This window comes from Helicoverpa armigera, chromosome 4 (genome assembly GCF_030705265.1).
Source record: "Helicoverpa armigera isolate CAAS_96S chromosome 4, ASM3070526v1, whole genome shotgun sequence".
Taxonomy (NCBI): Eukaryota; Metazoa; Arthropoda; class Insecta; order Lepidoptera; family Noctuidae; genus Helicoverpa; species Helicoverpa armigera.
Window position 1 is genome coordinate 3,965,917 of NC_087123.1, and position 17,546 is coordinate 3,983,462.

Genomic DNA, 17,546 nt, shown 5'->3' on the forward strand with positions numbered 1-17,546 from the left:
TGAACCAGTTTATCTATTGTGCCAACGTCTAAGTTGTATTTATCGGAGCCATAACAATGGGCATTTCCGTTTTGAGATGTACGCTCTGTATTATATCCAGATGTAGGCATAATACTGTTAAAAGCGTTTGGCATACAAGTGTTGTAAAGCGGCCCGATAGCGATCGCTCCGTCCAAACGCCACTCAACATTACACACTAAATGATATGGGACCGTCGGGTTCATATAGGAGAAAACCTCATTTTCTAAAAGGTCACGAATCTACATCTCTATAACATAATCCATTCCACACCCTTTTCCTTTCATTGGCGAAAATGATTCTGAAATTACACTTTATTTTGAGTAACGCTTTTTTTTTTCTTTTAGAGGTTATTTTGGATGGCAATATTGAAGGGTAAAAGCTTAATCAGTAAGTACAGTTCTTATAGCAATTTAGCGATCATCATATCGTCGGTACATACAAGAGGGTATCTAATTTCCGACTTTTCTACTTAGTTATAAAAGTTCAGAAAATAATATATGAGCAACAAACAAATACCTAATGTCAATATATCCGCCTGTAAGTTAAACTATCGAAATCCAGTAATTACTGCTGTCATTTTGAACTGCGACCTTTGCAACGAAGTAATTATGAAGATCTTAAAATATTCACGAAAGAGACCTATCAAATAAACATTAGAAAAAAATCAAAGCACAGAGATACCATTACCACATGCAAATAGGTACGTCGTTCACATGGACATTATGCATGGAAAAATTTGCGTAATTGAAGTCGTAACAATGCGCAGTACACTCTTATAGAGTATGCGTGTGTATGAATGCTGCGATAACATCAACGGAAGGTGGGTGCAGCAACATATGACATGCTGACGATGAACGATGTCGCCGGCACGCTAGGTCGCGGCAGCTAGTCGAACCTTGCGTAAACATAACAATGAACGTATGGCCGGGGCAGGGCGGGCGGACACATGTTCCTGTGTATCGACGACCGACAATGTGGGATCGACAATCAACAATACATCTAAGGAGAATTATACTATTCAAGTATAGAAGTACCTAGTAGGTACAATACACAACATATGGTTGAACCTCGCTAGATATCAATCCATCCACCACATCCGCTATAACTTTAAGAATACATTTTCAGCACTTGAATTCATCCAAGAAATGGGCCTTGTCCTAGTTAAGACGTAAAAAAAAACAAAAAGATTTTCTCAGTGGAGACTGAAGTTCTGAACTTCTGCATAATTAGCACTCTTAAAATTATACGCATTTGTATAGATGTGGACATAAAAGATGACGGGTATTTTATTCCTTGTTGCATTGGGAACAAACGAAACTGTTTTCATTTCTATTTTCATTCTGGAAGCGAGGAAAAGCGGAGGTTCTTTTAATGTTTTATTCATATATGTTTGTGTGCAAGAATGACATGGAAGTAATATTTTAATATACCCAATTTTCGTGACTTCTGATCTCAATTCAAAATATTAAACGTAAGGCTTTTAAAAATCAGCCACGCTGAAACATTTTAATAAATTTGAATTTCAACTGGTATACCTTTGATTTTCCAGATCATCCCAGAATGTATTCCTTTGAAGCGAATGTCGTGAAATTAAAATTTGAATGGAGGCTTGTTGAGGATACTTTGTGCGAGTAACTAGCCGCCTTGTTGCGTTGCTTTCAGAGTTGTTACAAACCTTTCTTTTAAAGTTCTTTTTGTTATAATTGTTCAGATCCTTTCAGCTCTGGTAATCTTCAATCTATAGAAAATCCTTCTACTTGTTATAATTTCGGCTATTTCTAAAACTTTTCTAAAGATTTGAATAAAATCATAATTATGATTAAATTCATTCATAATTATGATTTTAGTTAAAATTGATGATATTAAGACTAACGACTTATCAATGTGCCATAGTTACCACCAGCAACTTATTGCATAAGTATTGATTATTTTTATGGGTTACTAACCTCCCAGAGTGCATAAAACTGAAGTAACAAAATAAAGATAGAGCCTTAATAATGTGCGAACGTCGTGTAGGCTGTTCTCGTTTAACTTATAGATCAAAATATCTGAACATGTAACCTGTTGTCGTAAGTTTTAGATTATGATATCTATTAAAATAATACCATCAACAACATAATATTGTACGGCTTATATGTATTTGTGATGAAGCGTGGCGTTCAGTACAGATTTCCCGTGTCTATTGTTACGGTTCATGGCCATAACATGGATGTATCCTATAACTATGAAGCAGTCACTAGATCTACTTCGTACAGATATGGATGTCAATACAATGTCATAGCATACTATTTCTAGGCAAGTAGCTTTATGGGTGAGGGCTCGGCTAGGCCCCAGGAGACTTTACACTGTCAGCAGGAAGTCGGTAATCCACTTCATTCGAATTCTTTAGGGAAATCCAGTGTCATACTTTTTGTTACAAACGGTATTATTGACACGAAGAAAAATATTCTTGTTTATTTTTCCTGTGGCAACTAGATTATTTAAACGCTATCATGTAGTTTGTAGAGCGTTGATGTCTAGCCTATGATAATACGAAAATAATGTGACGTGTCGAGTGAACGCAGAAAATTGCTTTTAGGTACATATTACGAGCTTTAAGTGTCCTTATAATGTACGAAAAATGCGGGGAAACGGTGTTGTGAGTAGGGCACTGTAATTACGTTTCCGACGAAATAATTATTCGGATAACGACAATTGAAAAAATCTGCGGTCGCTCGTTAGACTGTCGATTTTATTATGCATGAAAGAATTTGATGAAGTTAAGGGACCTGGGATTTTGGACGAGGGTAAATTTCTAATTAGTCGCTTGGTCTACGAGTTTCTAAACTTGTAAACAATGCTTTGCCGTGACCTTTGAATTGCAAATAAAGTCAACGCACCGGGGCATAAATATTGAACGATTTCTATGAAACTTCTTGTACGGTTGAAGTCACATCGTGTTAAGTTCATACGGATATAATTGGTTGTATCATTATGGTGGTGGTAAATAGTGACCTAAATTCTTCCTGTTATCCTTATGAAGACTTTATTTACTGATGTCTACTGACACACGTAGTATTCGTCTTTATCTTTAACTAAACGTATTTTCTTTTCATGTAGTTTGTATATGTATTGTTGCGCACTTCAAACTTTATTGGTCCGCTTTGTGTAGGCTCTTGTGAGAAACGTCGAAATGGCTTAGGTAAACCCTCAGGGGAACCGTCTAGTCGCCGAATTCTCTCGGGGATACAAGCTATATTACTTGTAAAAGTGTTTCTCGGTTCGAAACAGTTTCCAGATTAAGAAGACTTCTATTTATGCGGGTATGCCTGTATTTGTACCTATAACGTAGCAAAACATCAGATTATGCAGCCCATAGAGCAAGAACTTTGTAAACAAACTTGGCTTAAAATACAGCATCCTAATTAGTCTTGGTGCCGGTATTAGTAGCTAGTTTCCTGCCACGTCAATCAACACCATCACACACAGTTCTAAACTGAAGTTAGTTAAAAATACTTTCCGATTTACTTATTTTAAGCAGTTACGTTTTACGCTATGGGCAATAATATTTTGTGTCCGTTTCTACAAGAAATACGCAAAAGAAATTGAGATGATTGTCCAAATCTAACTGAGGAAAGTTGGGCGCCTGATAAAACTTTTATTAAATTACGAACCTCAAAGTCCAAGTTAAGATAGGATAGAAACAACTTAATATACTGTCTTTGTTAAGTAACAAGGGTTCTCGCGGTAAATTACAAAAAGCTGCAGGGACACAATATTGTGTCGGGTCATAAGAACAACAATGAAGAAACTAAAGAATGGCAAGAGTTATTAACTGGCGAAGTCTAATAATAAATTGAACAAGCAAGTAGCAAAGTATGCATTTGCACAATGTAGGTGTACCTATGTGTATGGTATTTGTGGCAGGATATAGCCAAGTATAAGTATACAAGCCCGCGCGGAGCGAAGGGTCAAGCACATACATTATCCGCCAGTTTGTTCCCTAGCTAAATACACAAGCTATTCGTCTTCCACACAGTTTCTATTGGGTTAATAGAGCAGGTGTAGGATAAGTGCCTCTTGCCTTGACATTTACAACTTGATGTCGCAAATAAAGTAAAAACCAAGTGCTATGGGAATACACCGTGTCACACCCTGTATTAGGTTCTGCACGAAGATATTGGATGCCATTATTCGCGACCTACTTCACCGTGATACGCCGAAGGTAGTGATAATACTCTAATGCGCTTTGTATTCTATTCCATCGAGCAGAAAACATGATCTGGTTCTAAAAAATAAGCGCATGTATGCAACTGATATTGTGCAGTAGACTATTTAAACCGAAGCGTTTTCATGCTAGTGGCGTCTTATGTTTATGAAAACTTGATATTTACGTAAAGAAGTACATAACAATAGTTGAACTAATGAAAACTATCACATTGAATCAGTTCGTATTCTTAATGAAAAGGCTTGAAAGCTCTGCATCCCTTTCACAATATCTTTAACCTCCAACGGATTTATGCCAATTTGCAATTGTTTACGATTAAACGGTTAAGTTTTTTTTTTTCAGTTACTCAAAAATTTTATACGGAAGCGCCAATTAATGAGATCAAAGACAAACAATGGCTTTCTTATCTACAATCCTTTAATTTAATCCATAAGTGAGTTACTGGTTCATTTACAATGAATATTTTCATATCACCGTATAATGTTAAAATGTTGCTTTGATAGCCATTTCTTGAGGTTGTTATTTCTTATATGCCATAAATTCATGCAAGATACCCGCGCGTCATAACTCAACAATTTCTCTCAGCACGTACACTCAATCGTTTATCTTTACTAACAAGTCGCCTTCAGGGATCTATCTCGATAACAAATAATGCTAAAGGTCAAATAGTAACTAGAAGAAAGAAAGACACCACTTTATGGCTCAGCTATAAAAAGTGCTCTTAATCGTGACATTCTTGGCGAAATAAAACTGGTGGAACTTAAGACAAAAGAAGCACTAACAAGCTTTGATCGGTGACGAGTGACGACACAAAATGATTTAGAAAGTTTGGGACTTCCGCATGACACGGAAACGCAGCGAGTACTACAAGATAATGACAAAACAAGTTTGCAACTTACAGTCGTGCACCAGAATATATGTAAGACATCGATTGTTGGGTTCTTGAGAAACTATAAACTCTATTCAACTCTTGCAAAAGTTGAGACTTTCAAGGACGGTATTATGCATATCGATTCCTCGAAGGAACGGACATCGAACCGCGAAACGAGTTAAAAATACCGGCACCGGCGGCCGGTCGACCGGCATCTGTGGGCACACCGGTCAGACTACTCTGTCGGCCACATGCGTTTGTTTACTATCTGCTTCGATCGCGGCTGCGGCGCCGGCGGTGGCCGCGGAGGGCCTAGCCGGCGATCACATTGCAAATTTTGAACAAAAAGTTTTTTCGTGCGAACTTACGGCGGAGGCCCCAATCCATGTCGAGGCGCGCGGTAAGTGAGGCGCGTGGCGCGGCGTCTGCGAGGCGACTGCCGCGTCCTGCGCCCGCACGCTCCCTCTCATGTATTCCCATTGTGAGCCACGGCGAGCATTGTCCGACCAAGAGAGGGACCTTCTCGCGGAAATACTGGACACGCCGGTACAATGCAACCACCGAACATGTTAAACTATTTCTACCAACTGATAACATTACTGCATACACTTTCACCAAGAATCGATTCGGCAAGATTGACAAGCCAGACATTGAGTTGAGAAGTGGAGATTACTTACGTGATGGTGTTCTGAAGATCAGTTTTCCTCAAAAAGCACCGAAATAAAACATTATGAAAATCTAAGTAGGGAACCTTTTAACTTTTTGGGAAGTCGGTTGAAAATGGTGTTTTTCGAGAGTGCTTGTGTGCCAAACTTGTGTTTATTAGACCGGTGTGTGTAGTTTTCGATACTCGATCTAGATTTTTTAACCTAAACCGGAATAGCTTTCTAGCTAAATTATTTGAATAAATGCAATACTGTTGAGAGTAACGAAGTTTCAACGAGAGGTCTTAAGCAAAAACCCTCTTTACGGCCAATAATTTAATTTAGTAAGTAGGTACTGTTCCTCTTTAAGCATCTCGGGCTCCGTCTTTCATCTATCTATATACAGCAACGTAACTTCTACTAAAGAATTTGTAGGTCGGGCTTGATGAAAAAGCGTTATCGGACAATTCGCGACGGCCTACTCATTCATTTCCCGTTGGAGATTCGATTTCGATTTATACGTCCATAAATGGCACATTTATTTTAGAACATTGTAGTGAATAGGGCTTTTTGTCAAAATTAAGAGGGTGTTCTGTAGATTCCCAGAAGCTAATTCACTAATATTATTATGGCAATCTTGCATCTTTGCACCAAACAATGCAAAGTATGAACTAAGCTGACTTTGAAATCAACTTCAATAACAACCTTCATAAACTAATATGTAGATGTAAGCGCAACTTTGTCCTCAGAAATTCAAATTGGGATTGACTTTAGCATGAATGTTTAGTGAACCTTGAGTGTTACAAGAGAAAGGACTATTACGCTAATTGAATGATAATATTTAGGTACTAAGCACCGTATGAGATGAATACAAAATGTGTACAGTACAGTTGTTAAATTGACAGAGAACTGCGGCTGAACAGATTGAGATGATATTTGTTCATATGAAATGGTTTCCTGAGAACGCCAGCGGAATCGCGGGAAACTGCAAGTGATGTACCTATTTCCATAATTAATGAGGCATAGATTAATGTGAAACAGCCCTTTATTTATTAACTTTGCCGCAATGCATCAATGCTAGCTGAACTAGCGTTGACATGACCGATAGAGCTGGAATAACCCGAATCAACACTGGGGACGAAGTTCATCTCGAAAGTGAACGCCGAACCAGATTCAATTTCGATATTTGCCGTGAGACAAAAGTTCGCTAAGTAATGAACCAAGTTATGCTTTCTCGAACTGACTGACTACAATGTGTGGACTTTCTTTGATCACTGTAGTAAGTGACACAGATAAGTTCGTTGATCTTTTCAAGTTTAATTGGTCTAGTTTTAAGCTAGAAAGAGTATATCCAACTAACTTGCTGCAGGAGTTTGGAGCTTCATTTTAAGAATATGTGAAATTGCAAAAAATTATATTCGAGTATTACCAAAATATTTTTTTATCACGGAGATTCCTATCGAAGTTAACTAAAGTTAGCCAATCTATAGGCAGCGTTATTAGATTATATTTATTTGCATATTAATTACTGATGAACATTCTATAGGGAAATAACTTCAAAAGGTATTCGAATATGCGTGAACGTTGAACATAACGTTTGACTGGAATCACAAATTGCGAAGCTATGTACCTATAATCCTTACTATCTTTCCTTATATCACAAATCCGAAAGTAACTCAGTCTGGCCGCCTTTCACGCCAAATCTACTACCTAAATGATTTTTTAGTGCAAAGATAGTCTAGACCCTGAGTAAGGACCTACTTTTTACCCACGTGAGGAAAGTAGTCCTCTCGGACGCAGGACCTACCGGAGGCGGAACCTAGTTATACATTACTTAACCAACTACATATTATGGTACCAAAGTATTGATTTTGGCAATGAAGAAATTTAACTAATTGGAATACCTTCCTTTACCTACCATTCCTTTTCAACATATAATATTTTCAGGAAAAAAAGCAATGGAAACTAACCATACGACAGATATGAGCAAATTGCTCATATTAATACGTCGCGAGCATCTCTTCACACAGCGAGATTAAACCATTTCATAGCCGCGAACACGTCTCCGATGAAATGTCATTCGCTGGTGCAAACGACGGGATTGGATGTCGCAAAATCAATTTATATCAAAATGTAATTTTCTTTGTCTGTCTTTGTCTACAAGCTATTTGTTTCTGAAAACTGATTTGAATCTACTGCAAAGATTGACTTTAAAGTTACATTTTCCACGAAAATATTGTAGCGTTAAATTGTAGTTTTAATTAAATTAAAACATATTAATGACCAGGAATTAAACAGATACGTCTAAGTTCCAATTTAACTTTAGTTTAATTACCTAATACACAAAGCTCCCCTTTCACTTTCAAGGCACATTTAAGTTTGATTGGATTTAAATCTCCTCCATATTTCACTGGACTGTAGCAGAATAGTACGAAATATCAATTTAGGGAAAGAGAAAAGCAGCCGAAGTATGTACAACAATAATGGAGCACTTTAGATAAATAATTCATCTCGCTACTTTTCCTACCCTAGCACCGTTGTTTAATATCCCAAATACTTTCAATAACCGTGACTCCTTCAAAGTTCGGGTTCGATATAACTATAAAACAGGCGCGTGATCCGACCCTGCATTACCTTCACATGATATCAAAGTGGTTCAAGGAACTTTTTTCATGAGACTATGTATTACGAATTCCTATATGGAAGCTTTACTACGATATTGGCGGAAATTTCAAAATAGAACGATCATTTGAAATGTCAGAATATAGCTGAAATAATAAAAACCTTTCGGGATTGATATACTTCTTATGAATTCATACCATTTCGGAATTATTTCAGCCGTGACATTTAAATATCAGCGTTCACGGGCAACTCAATATCTGTTGTGCATCGACAAGCAACATGAATGAACATTGTCAGATAACGCTCTGCTGAAATATCAACCAACGGATTTACCAAGAGCAATCTAAAATAAGCACAATATCTTGCAACCAACTAAGATAATAGCTACAAAACTGAAGAAACTCATGAGAAATACGGAAAGATCCGTGAACTTTTCTGCAGAACGCCACTTAACGATACCCTAACTAAACAAAACGCGGGAAGCAGATATTTTTACATTGTATTTTTCTAGAATATCTAGCGTCTCGTACTCCAATGCCGTCCATATGGGTCAAGTGGCTCATGCGCTGCCATCTCATTTTCACTTTACACGAAAACTAAACAACGTTGTTCTCTGCAGCTAGCATACACTTCAAGACGTGTGGCCTACTAATTTCATCTGTTGTTGGTTCGCAAAATGAAATATTTTTCTCAGCTTTTTCTTGCGAAAATAAGTAAATCTTTTTATACCTCCTAAAATACTGATTCATTTTCACAATATTTAATTTATTCTTTCATATTTATGAACGTCTTTTTAAATACGTAAAACTTTTATTGAAATAGCCAATTTCTTCAATCATTTTTGCAACTTCGTATGATCTCGATTTTGCAACGAAGATCTTGTTAGGCTAGTGGATGGCTTTGAGAGCCAAAAAGTCCGCATCAGTTTTCTAGGTTTAAGCTAAGCTAATACATTAGGTAACGAAGCAGCTTGCCTTAAACATGAACCACCCAATAAACCAATTTATCAAAGTTTCTGAATCCACATAAAAAAACAATTTCTCCTAATCGATAGTCGACGTTACCATCATTTATGGGCACAAAATAATCAGGCACGCGATGGCAGAGTTGCATAGTTTGCAAGCGGAAGTTATAAAATCACGAACAAACATAAAACTTGCAAATTAGTTACACAAAATGCATTTGATATACTTACACTTACGTTATTTTAAAATGCAATGTTTAAAAGTGGGTCGTTTGAAACTTTAACACACGTCTAACTTTTAGAGCGCTTGGTATGGAAACTTCTTTTTTGAAACTGTTAATTAATATTTATTAAAATATGAGATGGATTTAGACCACATTGACGTCATATAATATTACCAATTCTTGATTTCGAATGATGTGATGTATGTTTGTAAACATTGTTAGTTTCTATTGACAATCGTATAACAGGGTTAACATTTTATATTGTAAGGGACATGCAATACTCACTTCTTGTCATATTCATCAGAGCAAGCGGGCACTCGTCGTCTTCTAGTATGTACTCTGAATTGTCGGTTTTGTCCTCCTACAGAGACAACAAAAGTGTTATACACTATATAAATAATGCGACTAATATATCTATTATTCTGCCGTAATGAATTATGTGACTAATATATCTGTATTCTACCGTAATATACTAAACAACAGTTCTTATCACTTTTCCCCTCCTAAGCTCCACTTGAAGAAATGAAAATTAAACTTCGGATCGGCATAGTTATTTTATGAGAAAAAAAGTGAACTCCAACTATTCTGACGTGCAAAAAAGATGAGATAAATTAATTGTAAGCAATGAATCTTCAGACTACTGAAAAGAAAAGCTCAAGTTATCTGTAGTAGGTTACCTTTATAATACAAGGGTGAAGAGTAAATACAACTTCCCCATGCAAAGCAATAAAGAATGGCGTGACTGAATGTATGTCACGACATCCCGGCCAATTAATCAATGTATATTCTATATGAAGTGTCATTAATAAAAAGCTTCAATCTACAAAAGTGCAATGTGTTCTTTTTTTAAGAAATAGGTATTTATTTTAAATACAGTAGAGAAATGGCTGCTTTTAGAACACCATATTATAAGTTTCAAGAAGTGCAGTAACTCGCAAGTGTGCAACAAAGTTTCAAGTGAGACAATGCAATAAATTTGTCCCACATTTCCTCCAATTTAATTCATGAGGATTTTTTGCTATTTTTAAGTGATTAAAAAACAACATTACCTGTACTATACAGAACTGCTGTGGGTCTTGGTATGACATGCCATACTTGTCAAGCGTCTCCCGAAGCACGGTGGCTGCTGAATCGTTGACTGATAACAGTAGCGTGACATACGACACGTCTGGACGGAGTATTGAACCATACACCCTTAATGTTCCACCTGCATATACAAAAGAAATATAGTTTTAGAAGAGCAACTGTCTTCACTGAAAAGTATTTACGAACTGAAATGAGGCCTAACCTATTTGCTTGTAAACAAGTTACTGAAATCACCATGGTGATTGCTTTCGGAATTTTTCTTTGTTTTACAGTAACTGTAGATAGCAACTGTACGTTATTTATAGAAGACGAGTTCCTTGATTTTGAACTTATTTAATGAAATTTTGTTGAATATGAGAATATTTATAAATTACAAAGGTTTACATATGTTTAAAGTTGAGGAAACAATTTCTGCAGTATTAGGCCTAGACCCACCCAACGAAGACGTTTTTAAACAACCAAAAGAATTTCGATATCCAAACTTGACCACCCAGTGGTATCCCCAATTGGTGAAGTCTAGGCGTTAGAAGTGTAAAGTGCACGATTCTAATTGAAAACATTCTATCTATTGTTCGCGCATCCGTGCTGGTGATTCATCAGACAAATTGTAACTATTGTAACTACTTATTGTTAGGAGCAGATGTTTGAAACACTTTCGTCATCATAAGTTCATAATGTCAAGTTCACTGCGACACTACGGTATAGCAATAACGATGAATATTAATACTCATTGCAATGGCCGAAATAAGAGGGCACAGACAGAAATTTTATGTATTTAGCTTCAAAGAATAAAGATTATATTGATGCGCACTGGTATACCACTACTACTAAGATGTTTCTCTCAGTTCAAGCAGTCGGGTGGTCGGAACCTTCAACCTTCTCAAGGCATTGTCAATTGGCAGGTGTTTTACGCCCAACTAAAAGTTATATCTATGTCCTTATTCGTGCTTTCTTTTTTTTTCAGGAATCAAATGAAAATTGTTGCAGAAAGGCGTACGCTTTGCACATGGCCCTATTACCTGTATCAGGTCCCCCGTCCTTAGACTTGAACTGCTGTAACTTGCGGCCGAGTTTCTGCTGCCGTCGGCGACGCATCACCGCCTCGGGGTTACTGATGCTGCGCATAAACGACGTCTCGGGCAACTCTGATGAATAGAATATAAATATTTTATTAATGGCAAGCTTTATAATGGAGAAGGAGCTCGTGGCCAAATACCTAACAGCCACACGTGTCGATTGGTCATAAGGAATGGTATTTGCTTCAAATAAAATATGTACTGGTACTCAGCTGCATCTGGTTAAGACTGGAACCCGATAGGTTGGGAAAAGACTAGGCAGATGATATGATTATATTATATACCTTTACATCGTGTATCAAAAGTCAAATACGACATGCAATAAAATTAGATTGTTTAACAATTTTGTTTGTTCAACTCAAGTCTACAAACGGTATTTGTTCAGCAATTGGAATGAACGGTTCACCAAACTTTATGTGGTATTGACAATATCAATAATTTAGCTCTCCTTGAATGACTTAAAGATTCAATGTGATATGATTAGACACAATAAGCAAAAAAAAAGTTATTTTTGATCTTGCATCAGAGGAAAGAAGAATACAGATACGAGTCGTGCAATAAACCTAGATAAGATAACGTATTCACCTAGATCTAAAGGACAGTGTGTCACGACATTACTGTCCTTGAAGGACAAAAGAAAAAGGAAGTTACTGCTTGAATCACTAACAAGTAAATCACCGCTGCACGATACAATATTATTCTGTTAATTTGTTTGCTGGGATTCACAAAGTATTGTGAAAGATTGTAAATACAATAGAGTAAGATTTTATAGAATTGTGTTACAATTGTTTTCAAATAGGTACAGTTTATTATCAAATATCTTTGCTTCTCGGAAGCGTTTGCGGAATTTGACGCCTCGCGCATCCATATGTAAAACAAAACACTACTTCAGACATACTGGTAGCCAACTTCGGACAAGCAAAGCTCCTCGGCGTCCGTAATAATAAAAGTAATTGTTCACCTGTGTAAAGTTTTTCGGCGACTGGTCTGTTTTCATCGTTAGTGTCGGATTTGAGTCTCGATAGTTTTTCTTTTTTCTTCAGTTCTTTCTTCTCTCGTTTCGATAATTTTCGTTTGAAGTTTTGATCTCCTTTGTCGTTCACAGCCGACAACGGGACCTGAAACAATAACATAAGGATAAAGAATATTGAAACTAGGCATAATATTTATACAGTAAATTGCATTATCTAGCTTATAAATCATTAATAAGACTAAGTATAAAGCATAACTTTATTACATTAGAGATTTACCAATGTAATACATTAGAGACTGCAGTCCATAAAGTTATATATTTCAATTTCGTAGACATTGTAAATGCGCTTGGGCTTTCATTACTTACGCATTCATGATAAAAAGGCTGCATCGATGTAGATGAATTTTGGATACAGACAAATGGTATCAATAGGACTGAGCCTAGAAACTACTTTTCACCCAGTAAAGGTACAGTTGATATTTAACGTTGTAAAATGCAATGCAGTCTACCTCATTGTTGCTAAGGCACTTAAGCAGGAACCTCCCCTCCCTATCATCGGCATGCCAGTTGAGCTGCACCAGCAGCGGCTTCTCGTGCGGCTCCAGCTTGCGCTCGTCGTCCGGCCCGTGCGTCTCCCACAGAGAGTACGAGCCCAGGGACAACATGCGCATGTCTGGACGGAACTTCTCTATTAGCGTCTCTGTTGAGTACACAAAAAAAATAACAATATTGTAAAACAAAATTTCAGCTCAATCGGTTGAGGGCAAGTGCCTTAAAATTGAGTTGTAAAATTCCACCCGAACACACATAGTTACATACATACATTGCAAGTTAAAAAAAAGCTTTCATGAATGAAATAAATACTACGTAAGATAAGGCAGTATGGTCGAAAGACTAGGCTATTTGGTCGAAAGACTTGAAGCCTGCCCTACGGACAAATAAAAAAAAATATCTTTATGGTCTTCTGCGAAGATACTCAGATGGTCATACGTCTTATAGAATAGCTAAACATTTTTAAACTATTGCTTTATTTTCCGACATTCGGGTAATGTCAGTTTGAGTTGTCTTTTTTTGGCTTTGCGTGTAGGCAGTAGTGGTACGGATAAATATGATCGAATGGTAAGTCAGAAGAGTCAAAGAATTCCATATTTACTTCGCTACATAGTTATCTGGCGTGAAGCTGCCGTGCAGAAACTTGCATTCCACAGATGTAGGTTAGTAATATACTCCCAAGTTGTTTATATTTTGTAATAGCAAGTTATCAACTGCGTTATCCGGTTGTACAGACTCGTTAATTTTACAAGTATGTCGGTATGTAAGGAGGTGACTAGTTGACTCTACTCCATCATAATTACTACCTTATGATGACGTCAAAATATTAATACAACCTACACACATGTCTATTAATTGGACACTCATAACTCGCAAAGAAAATTGATAGTTACATTTAAAGAAAATCACATAGTACATATTTTGTTTAAAAAATAATCACCAGCTTATGTTACATATATGTATAATATTAATATCTCGGACAGTCACGTAAGATATAAAAATGTAAAAGACGGAGACAGGAATAGTATAAAGAAAAGTAAACAGAATTTCCGTTTATTTATACTGTGGATTGAACGGCGATCGATAACCACAAAGAGATATAAAGTATGCAAAAAGTCTTGCACAATTCTTAGCTTAAATGTACTTTTTATTTATTCTACAATACGGACTCAGCAGAAGAACAATAGTAATAACAAAAGCAATGTAGACTACATTAGCTAACAACACTCTTCCTTCATACATAATCTCGTGGGCAAATTAGTCCTTAAAACCCTCTCAGTAACTCTCTAGTAAAAATGGCAAACAAATATAATGACACTTGAGTGAAAAGTCAGCAGTAAATTGCCTAAGCGGGTTACTACGGTACTTCGTGTGTTCAGTGGAAACGGCTTTAGGTCGTAAAGTGTCATTATAACTCAGGTCTCACCTATGACATCGCTCACAGTGGCGTCGGAGGCGACACGAATACATTTCGTTGCTATCTTCTGACCCGAATCTTGGAAATAGAACCGCATAACACCGTGGAACTCCAGATTCTGAAAATAAGAAAATTAAACAATATTAGTCTGGAATTAATTAACCAGTGAAATGGAGACATGGGTTCGATTTCCATTCCAGTGTTAATAATATTCCTATGTGTGATTCCCCAATTACTATTGCCGTGATGGCCAATTGATGGCAAGGATGAGGACTTATTTAAAAATTTAAAGGATACATCTGTCTGATACTTCTACAAGAAAGACTAGCGAGATGTTTTAAATACCATAGAATCAAAATTAAAGGATACATCTGTCTGATACTTCTACAAGAAAGACTAGCGAGATGTTTTAAATAACATAGAATCAAAATTATCTTAGTGGGTTCTTTGAACGATAAACCTTAGTTAAGTATACAGCGATGTTATCTTCGCAAAATATTAATATTTATCAAGTATAATATTTGCATGATAAACGCCTTGCGATGTTAGGAACAAAGGCGAGTTTATTAGCTCTGTAGTTAGCTTTAGCTCAGTAATTCTAATGTGTTATTTGCCTAGATCAGTGGTTCTTAACCTTTTTGACATGAGGGACCACTTTAACTACAGTTGGCTTGCCGGGGACCACCTCATCGGTTTACCTAAATTAGCACTCATTTCTTTATTATTTATAAAAAAAAAAACTGAATTTTTGGGTCAGTTATACTCAAAGCTAAACGCATGTCGTCAGTTGTGTAGGTAAGCAAATGCAAATAAAGAAAAACTTGTCTATGTAGTTTCCAAATGCGCGAGCGAAGCGAGCGCGAAATTTTTATCGGACCTAAATCGAATATTTTTGGTCTGTTGACAAATGCAAAAAAGGGCAAAATATTATGTCGTTTCTGAATACGCGAGCGAAGCGAGCGCGAAATTTTTTCGGACTTAAACCAAATATTACGTAAAATTTAGCCCAAACGTACTTAACTTTTTGTTTGCTGACAAATGGAAAATTAAGGGCCATAATATAGTTTCTGAATACGCGAGCGAAGCGAGCGCGAAATTTTATCGGACTTAAACCAAATATTATGTAAAATTTAGCCCAAACGTACTTAAATTTTTGTTTGTTGACAAATGCCAAAAAAAGGGCATACAGTTTCTGAATACGCGAGCGAAGCGAGCGCGAAATTTTAATTATTTTTTAAAACTCAAAACCAAAATTACGTAAACTGTAGCCCAAACATACATTTTCATGAATGGGGGGACTAGGTACGACACACCCGATATACGTCCATGCGAAAATCCCCGCTCGCAATTTTAAGTCGATAAAAACTAAGTTAGATAACATATAGCAACGTCGCGAAGCTAAGCTTCGCGGACCACTCGGAATGCCTCCAGGGACCACCAGTGGTCCGCGGACCACCGGTTAAGAACCACTGGCCTAGATTAAGGGCAAGGAAAGGATAACACCAATTTACAGGCTGAAGCTGTTGAATGTACACATCGTATAGCGATACACCGAAACCAGCTTAGATAAGTCTGAAATTACAATATCAATGACCGCAATTATTGCCGACCTAAACAGTATTGGTAGGAAATTATCAAAAATAGGACATGACTTGAAAGTGGTAATTCATTATGAACACTACCTACATACATTCTTTTACAACACATGTCTTGGCAATTAGCCAAGAAAAAGAGGTCGACAGAAATCCAGATAAGAAGAAATGATTTGTTAAAAATGGCATCTCATAATAATCTTTTTAAAAGTAACAGTTTATTTTTGTTCGTCTGATAACTTTTTTTATAACTGCTTCTCTTTGTCTTTACATGCCATATTAGATAGTCTTTACGTCCATCCGCCATAACACTTTATGGGTACCAAGTTCCTTAGCGAGGCTAACTGAATGAGTTAATTGGTGATATCTGCGTAAAGTGGGAGAATATAACACTGCACCACACGATATTTTCTCCGGATATTGTTATAGGTTGTATCTGTGTGCTTGGGAGGTTCCTAATTTTCAGCTATGGAACTTAGATCTTCTACTAAATGTAACGTTTGGTTCCCAAAACAGATGTGACACATCAATAAAATTGACATAGTGAAGTACCTGTTGGTTTTATTTATGACATGAGTTACACACATGTTCCTCTTTAAATTTTCAACCGTATCTGTTTATAGTAGAAAATCAAATCAGTGTGACACTTAAGACACTCCATCCGAGTTTCAAAAAACTTAACAGGTTCTTAAGATTTCGTTGTTTATCAATGGGTTTATCATTGATAAAATTGTATACCCTTTATTTACGTCAATATACATGCTCGATACTTTTTCATGAGTCACTTAACGTCTGTTACAATAATGCATCTTAGAGTGTGTTTAACAAAAACTTGATGAGCTGTGACTAATTTGAGTATGACCAGGCAGACATGCAGAAAATAAGTATCATGTTTGATAATAACATAGTTATTAATGTTGAAGTTACCGTATTTATGTCATGTCGTATGTTAACTAGCTGAACAAAAAGGGAAATGGAACCTATGTGGATGGTGATAAGGTGTATAATGCAAGGTTACCTCATTGGGTTCACTGAGCGCGAACAGATCAAGGCGATTGGCGTTCCACTGCTGGATCATGTTGCGGAGCGCCTCTCGCTCCAGCATTCGCTTGTCCGCCGCGTCCATTGTGTCACCGCATCAGTCAGCCTGGAACGTCACGCCACATCATTAGCTCGTTACTAAGGACACAGTGCTCTGGATAATCAAGGGTAAATTAATCAGCAACAACTAGGGGCAGGTGCGCGGATCAATAAAGGAATCGATCTGTATGAATATAATGTCAGTTTGTGCTCTGAT

The 17,546-nt window shown here is 36.9% G+C and overlaps 1 protein-coding gene across 4 annotated transcripts in view; it reads right to left on the minus strand.

Annotated features, from left to right (window-relative positions):
* The window catches only part of Cno (canoe), a 59,531-nt gene that overhangs the window by 31,186 nt on the left and 10,799 nt on the right, over nucleotides 1-17,546 (minus strand). For 2 of the 4 annotated variants that reach the window (XM_064034518.1, XM_064034517.1), the window contains exons 3-9: nucleotides 17,268-17,396; nucleotides 14,667-14,775; nucleotides 13,198-13,388; nucleotides 12,677-12,833; nucleotides 11,659-11,784; nucleotides 10,603-10,760; nucleotides 9,839-9,914 (exon numbers count right to left, since the gene is read on the minus strand). In XM_064034518.1, coding sequence (XP_063890588.1) covers nucleotides 9,839-9,914; nucleotides 10,603-10,760; nucleotides 11,659-11,784; nucleotides 12,677-12,833; nucleotides 13,198-13,388; nucleotides 14,667-14,775; nucleotides 17,268-17,375 — 925 coding nt within the window. In that variant the 5' untranslated portion in view covers nucleotides 17,376-17,396. Of the gene's footprint in view, nucleotides 1-5,127; nucleotides 5,396-5,467; nucleotides 5,608-9,838; nucleotides 9,915-10,602; nucleotides 10,761-11,658; nucleotides 11,785-12,676; nucleotides 12,834-13,197; nucleotides 13,389-14,666; nucleotides 14,776-17,267; nucleotides 17,397-17,546 lie in introns of those variants that run through there. The other 2 variants (XM_064034519.1, XM_064034520.1) reach the window with 2 other exon arrangements.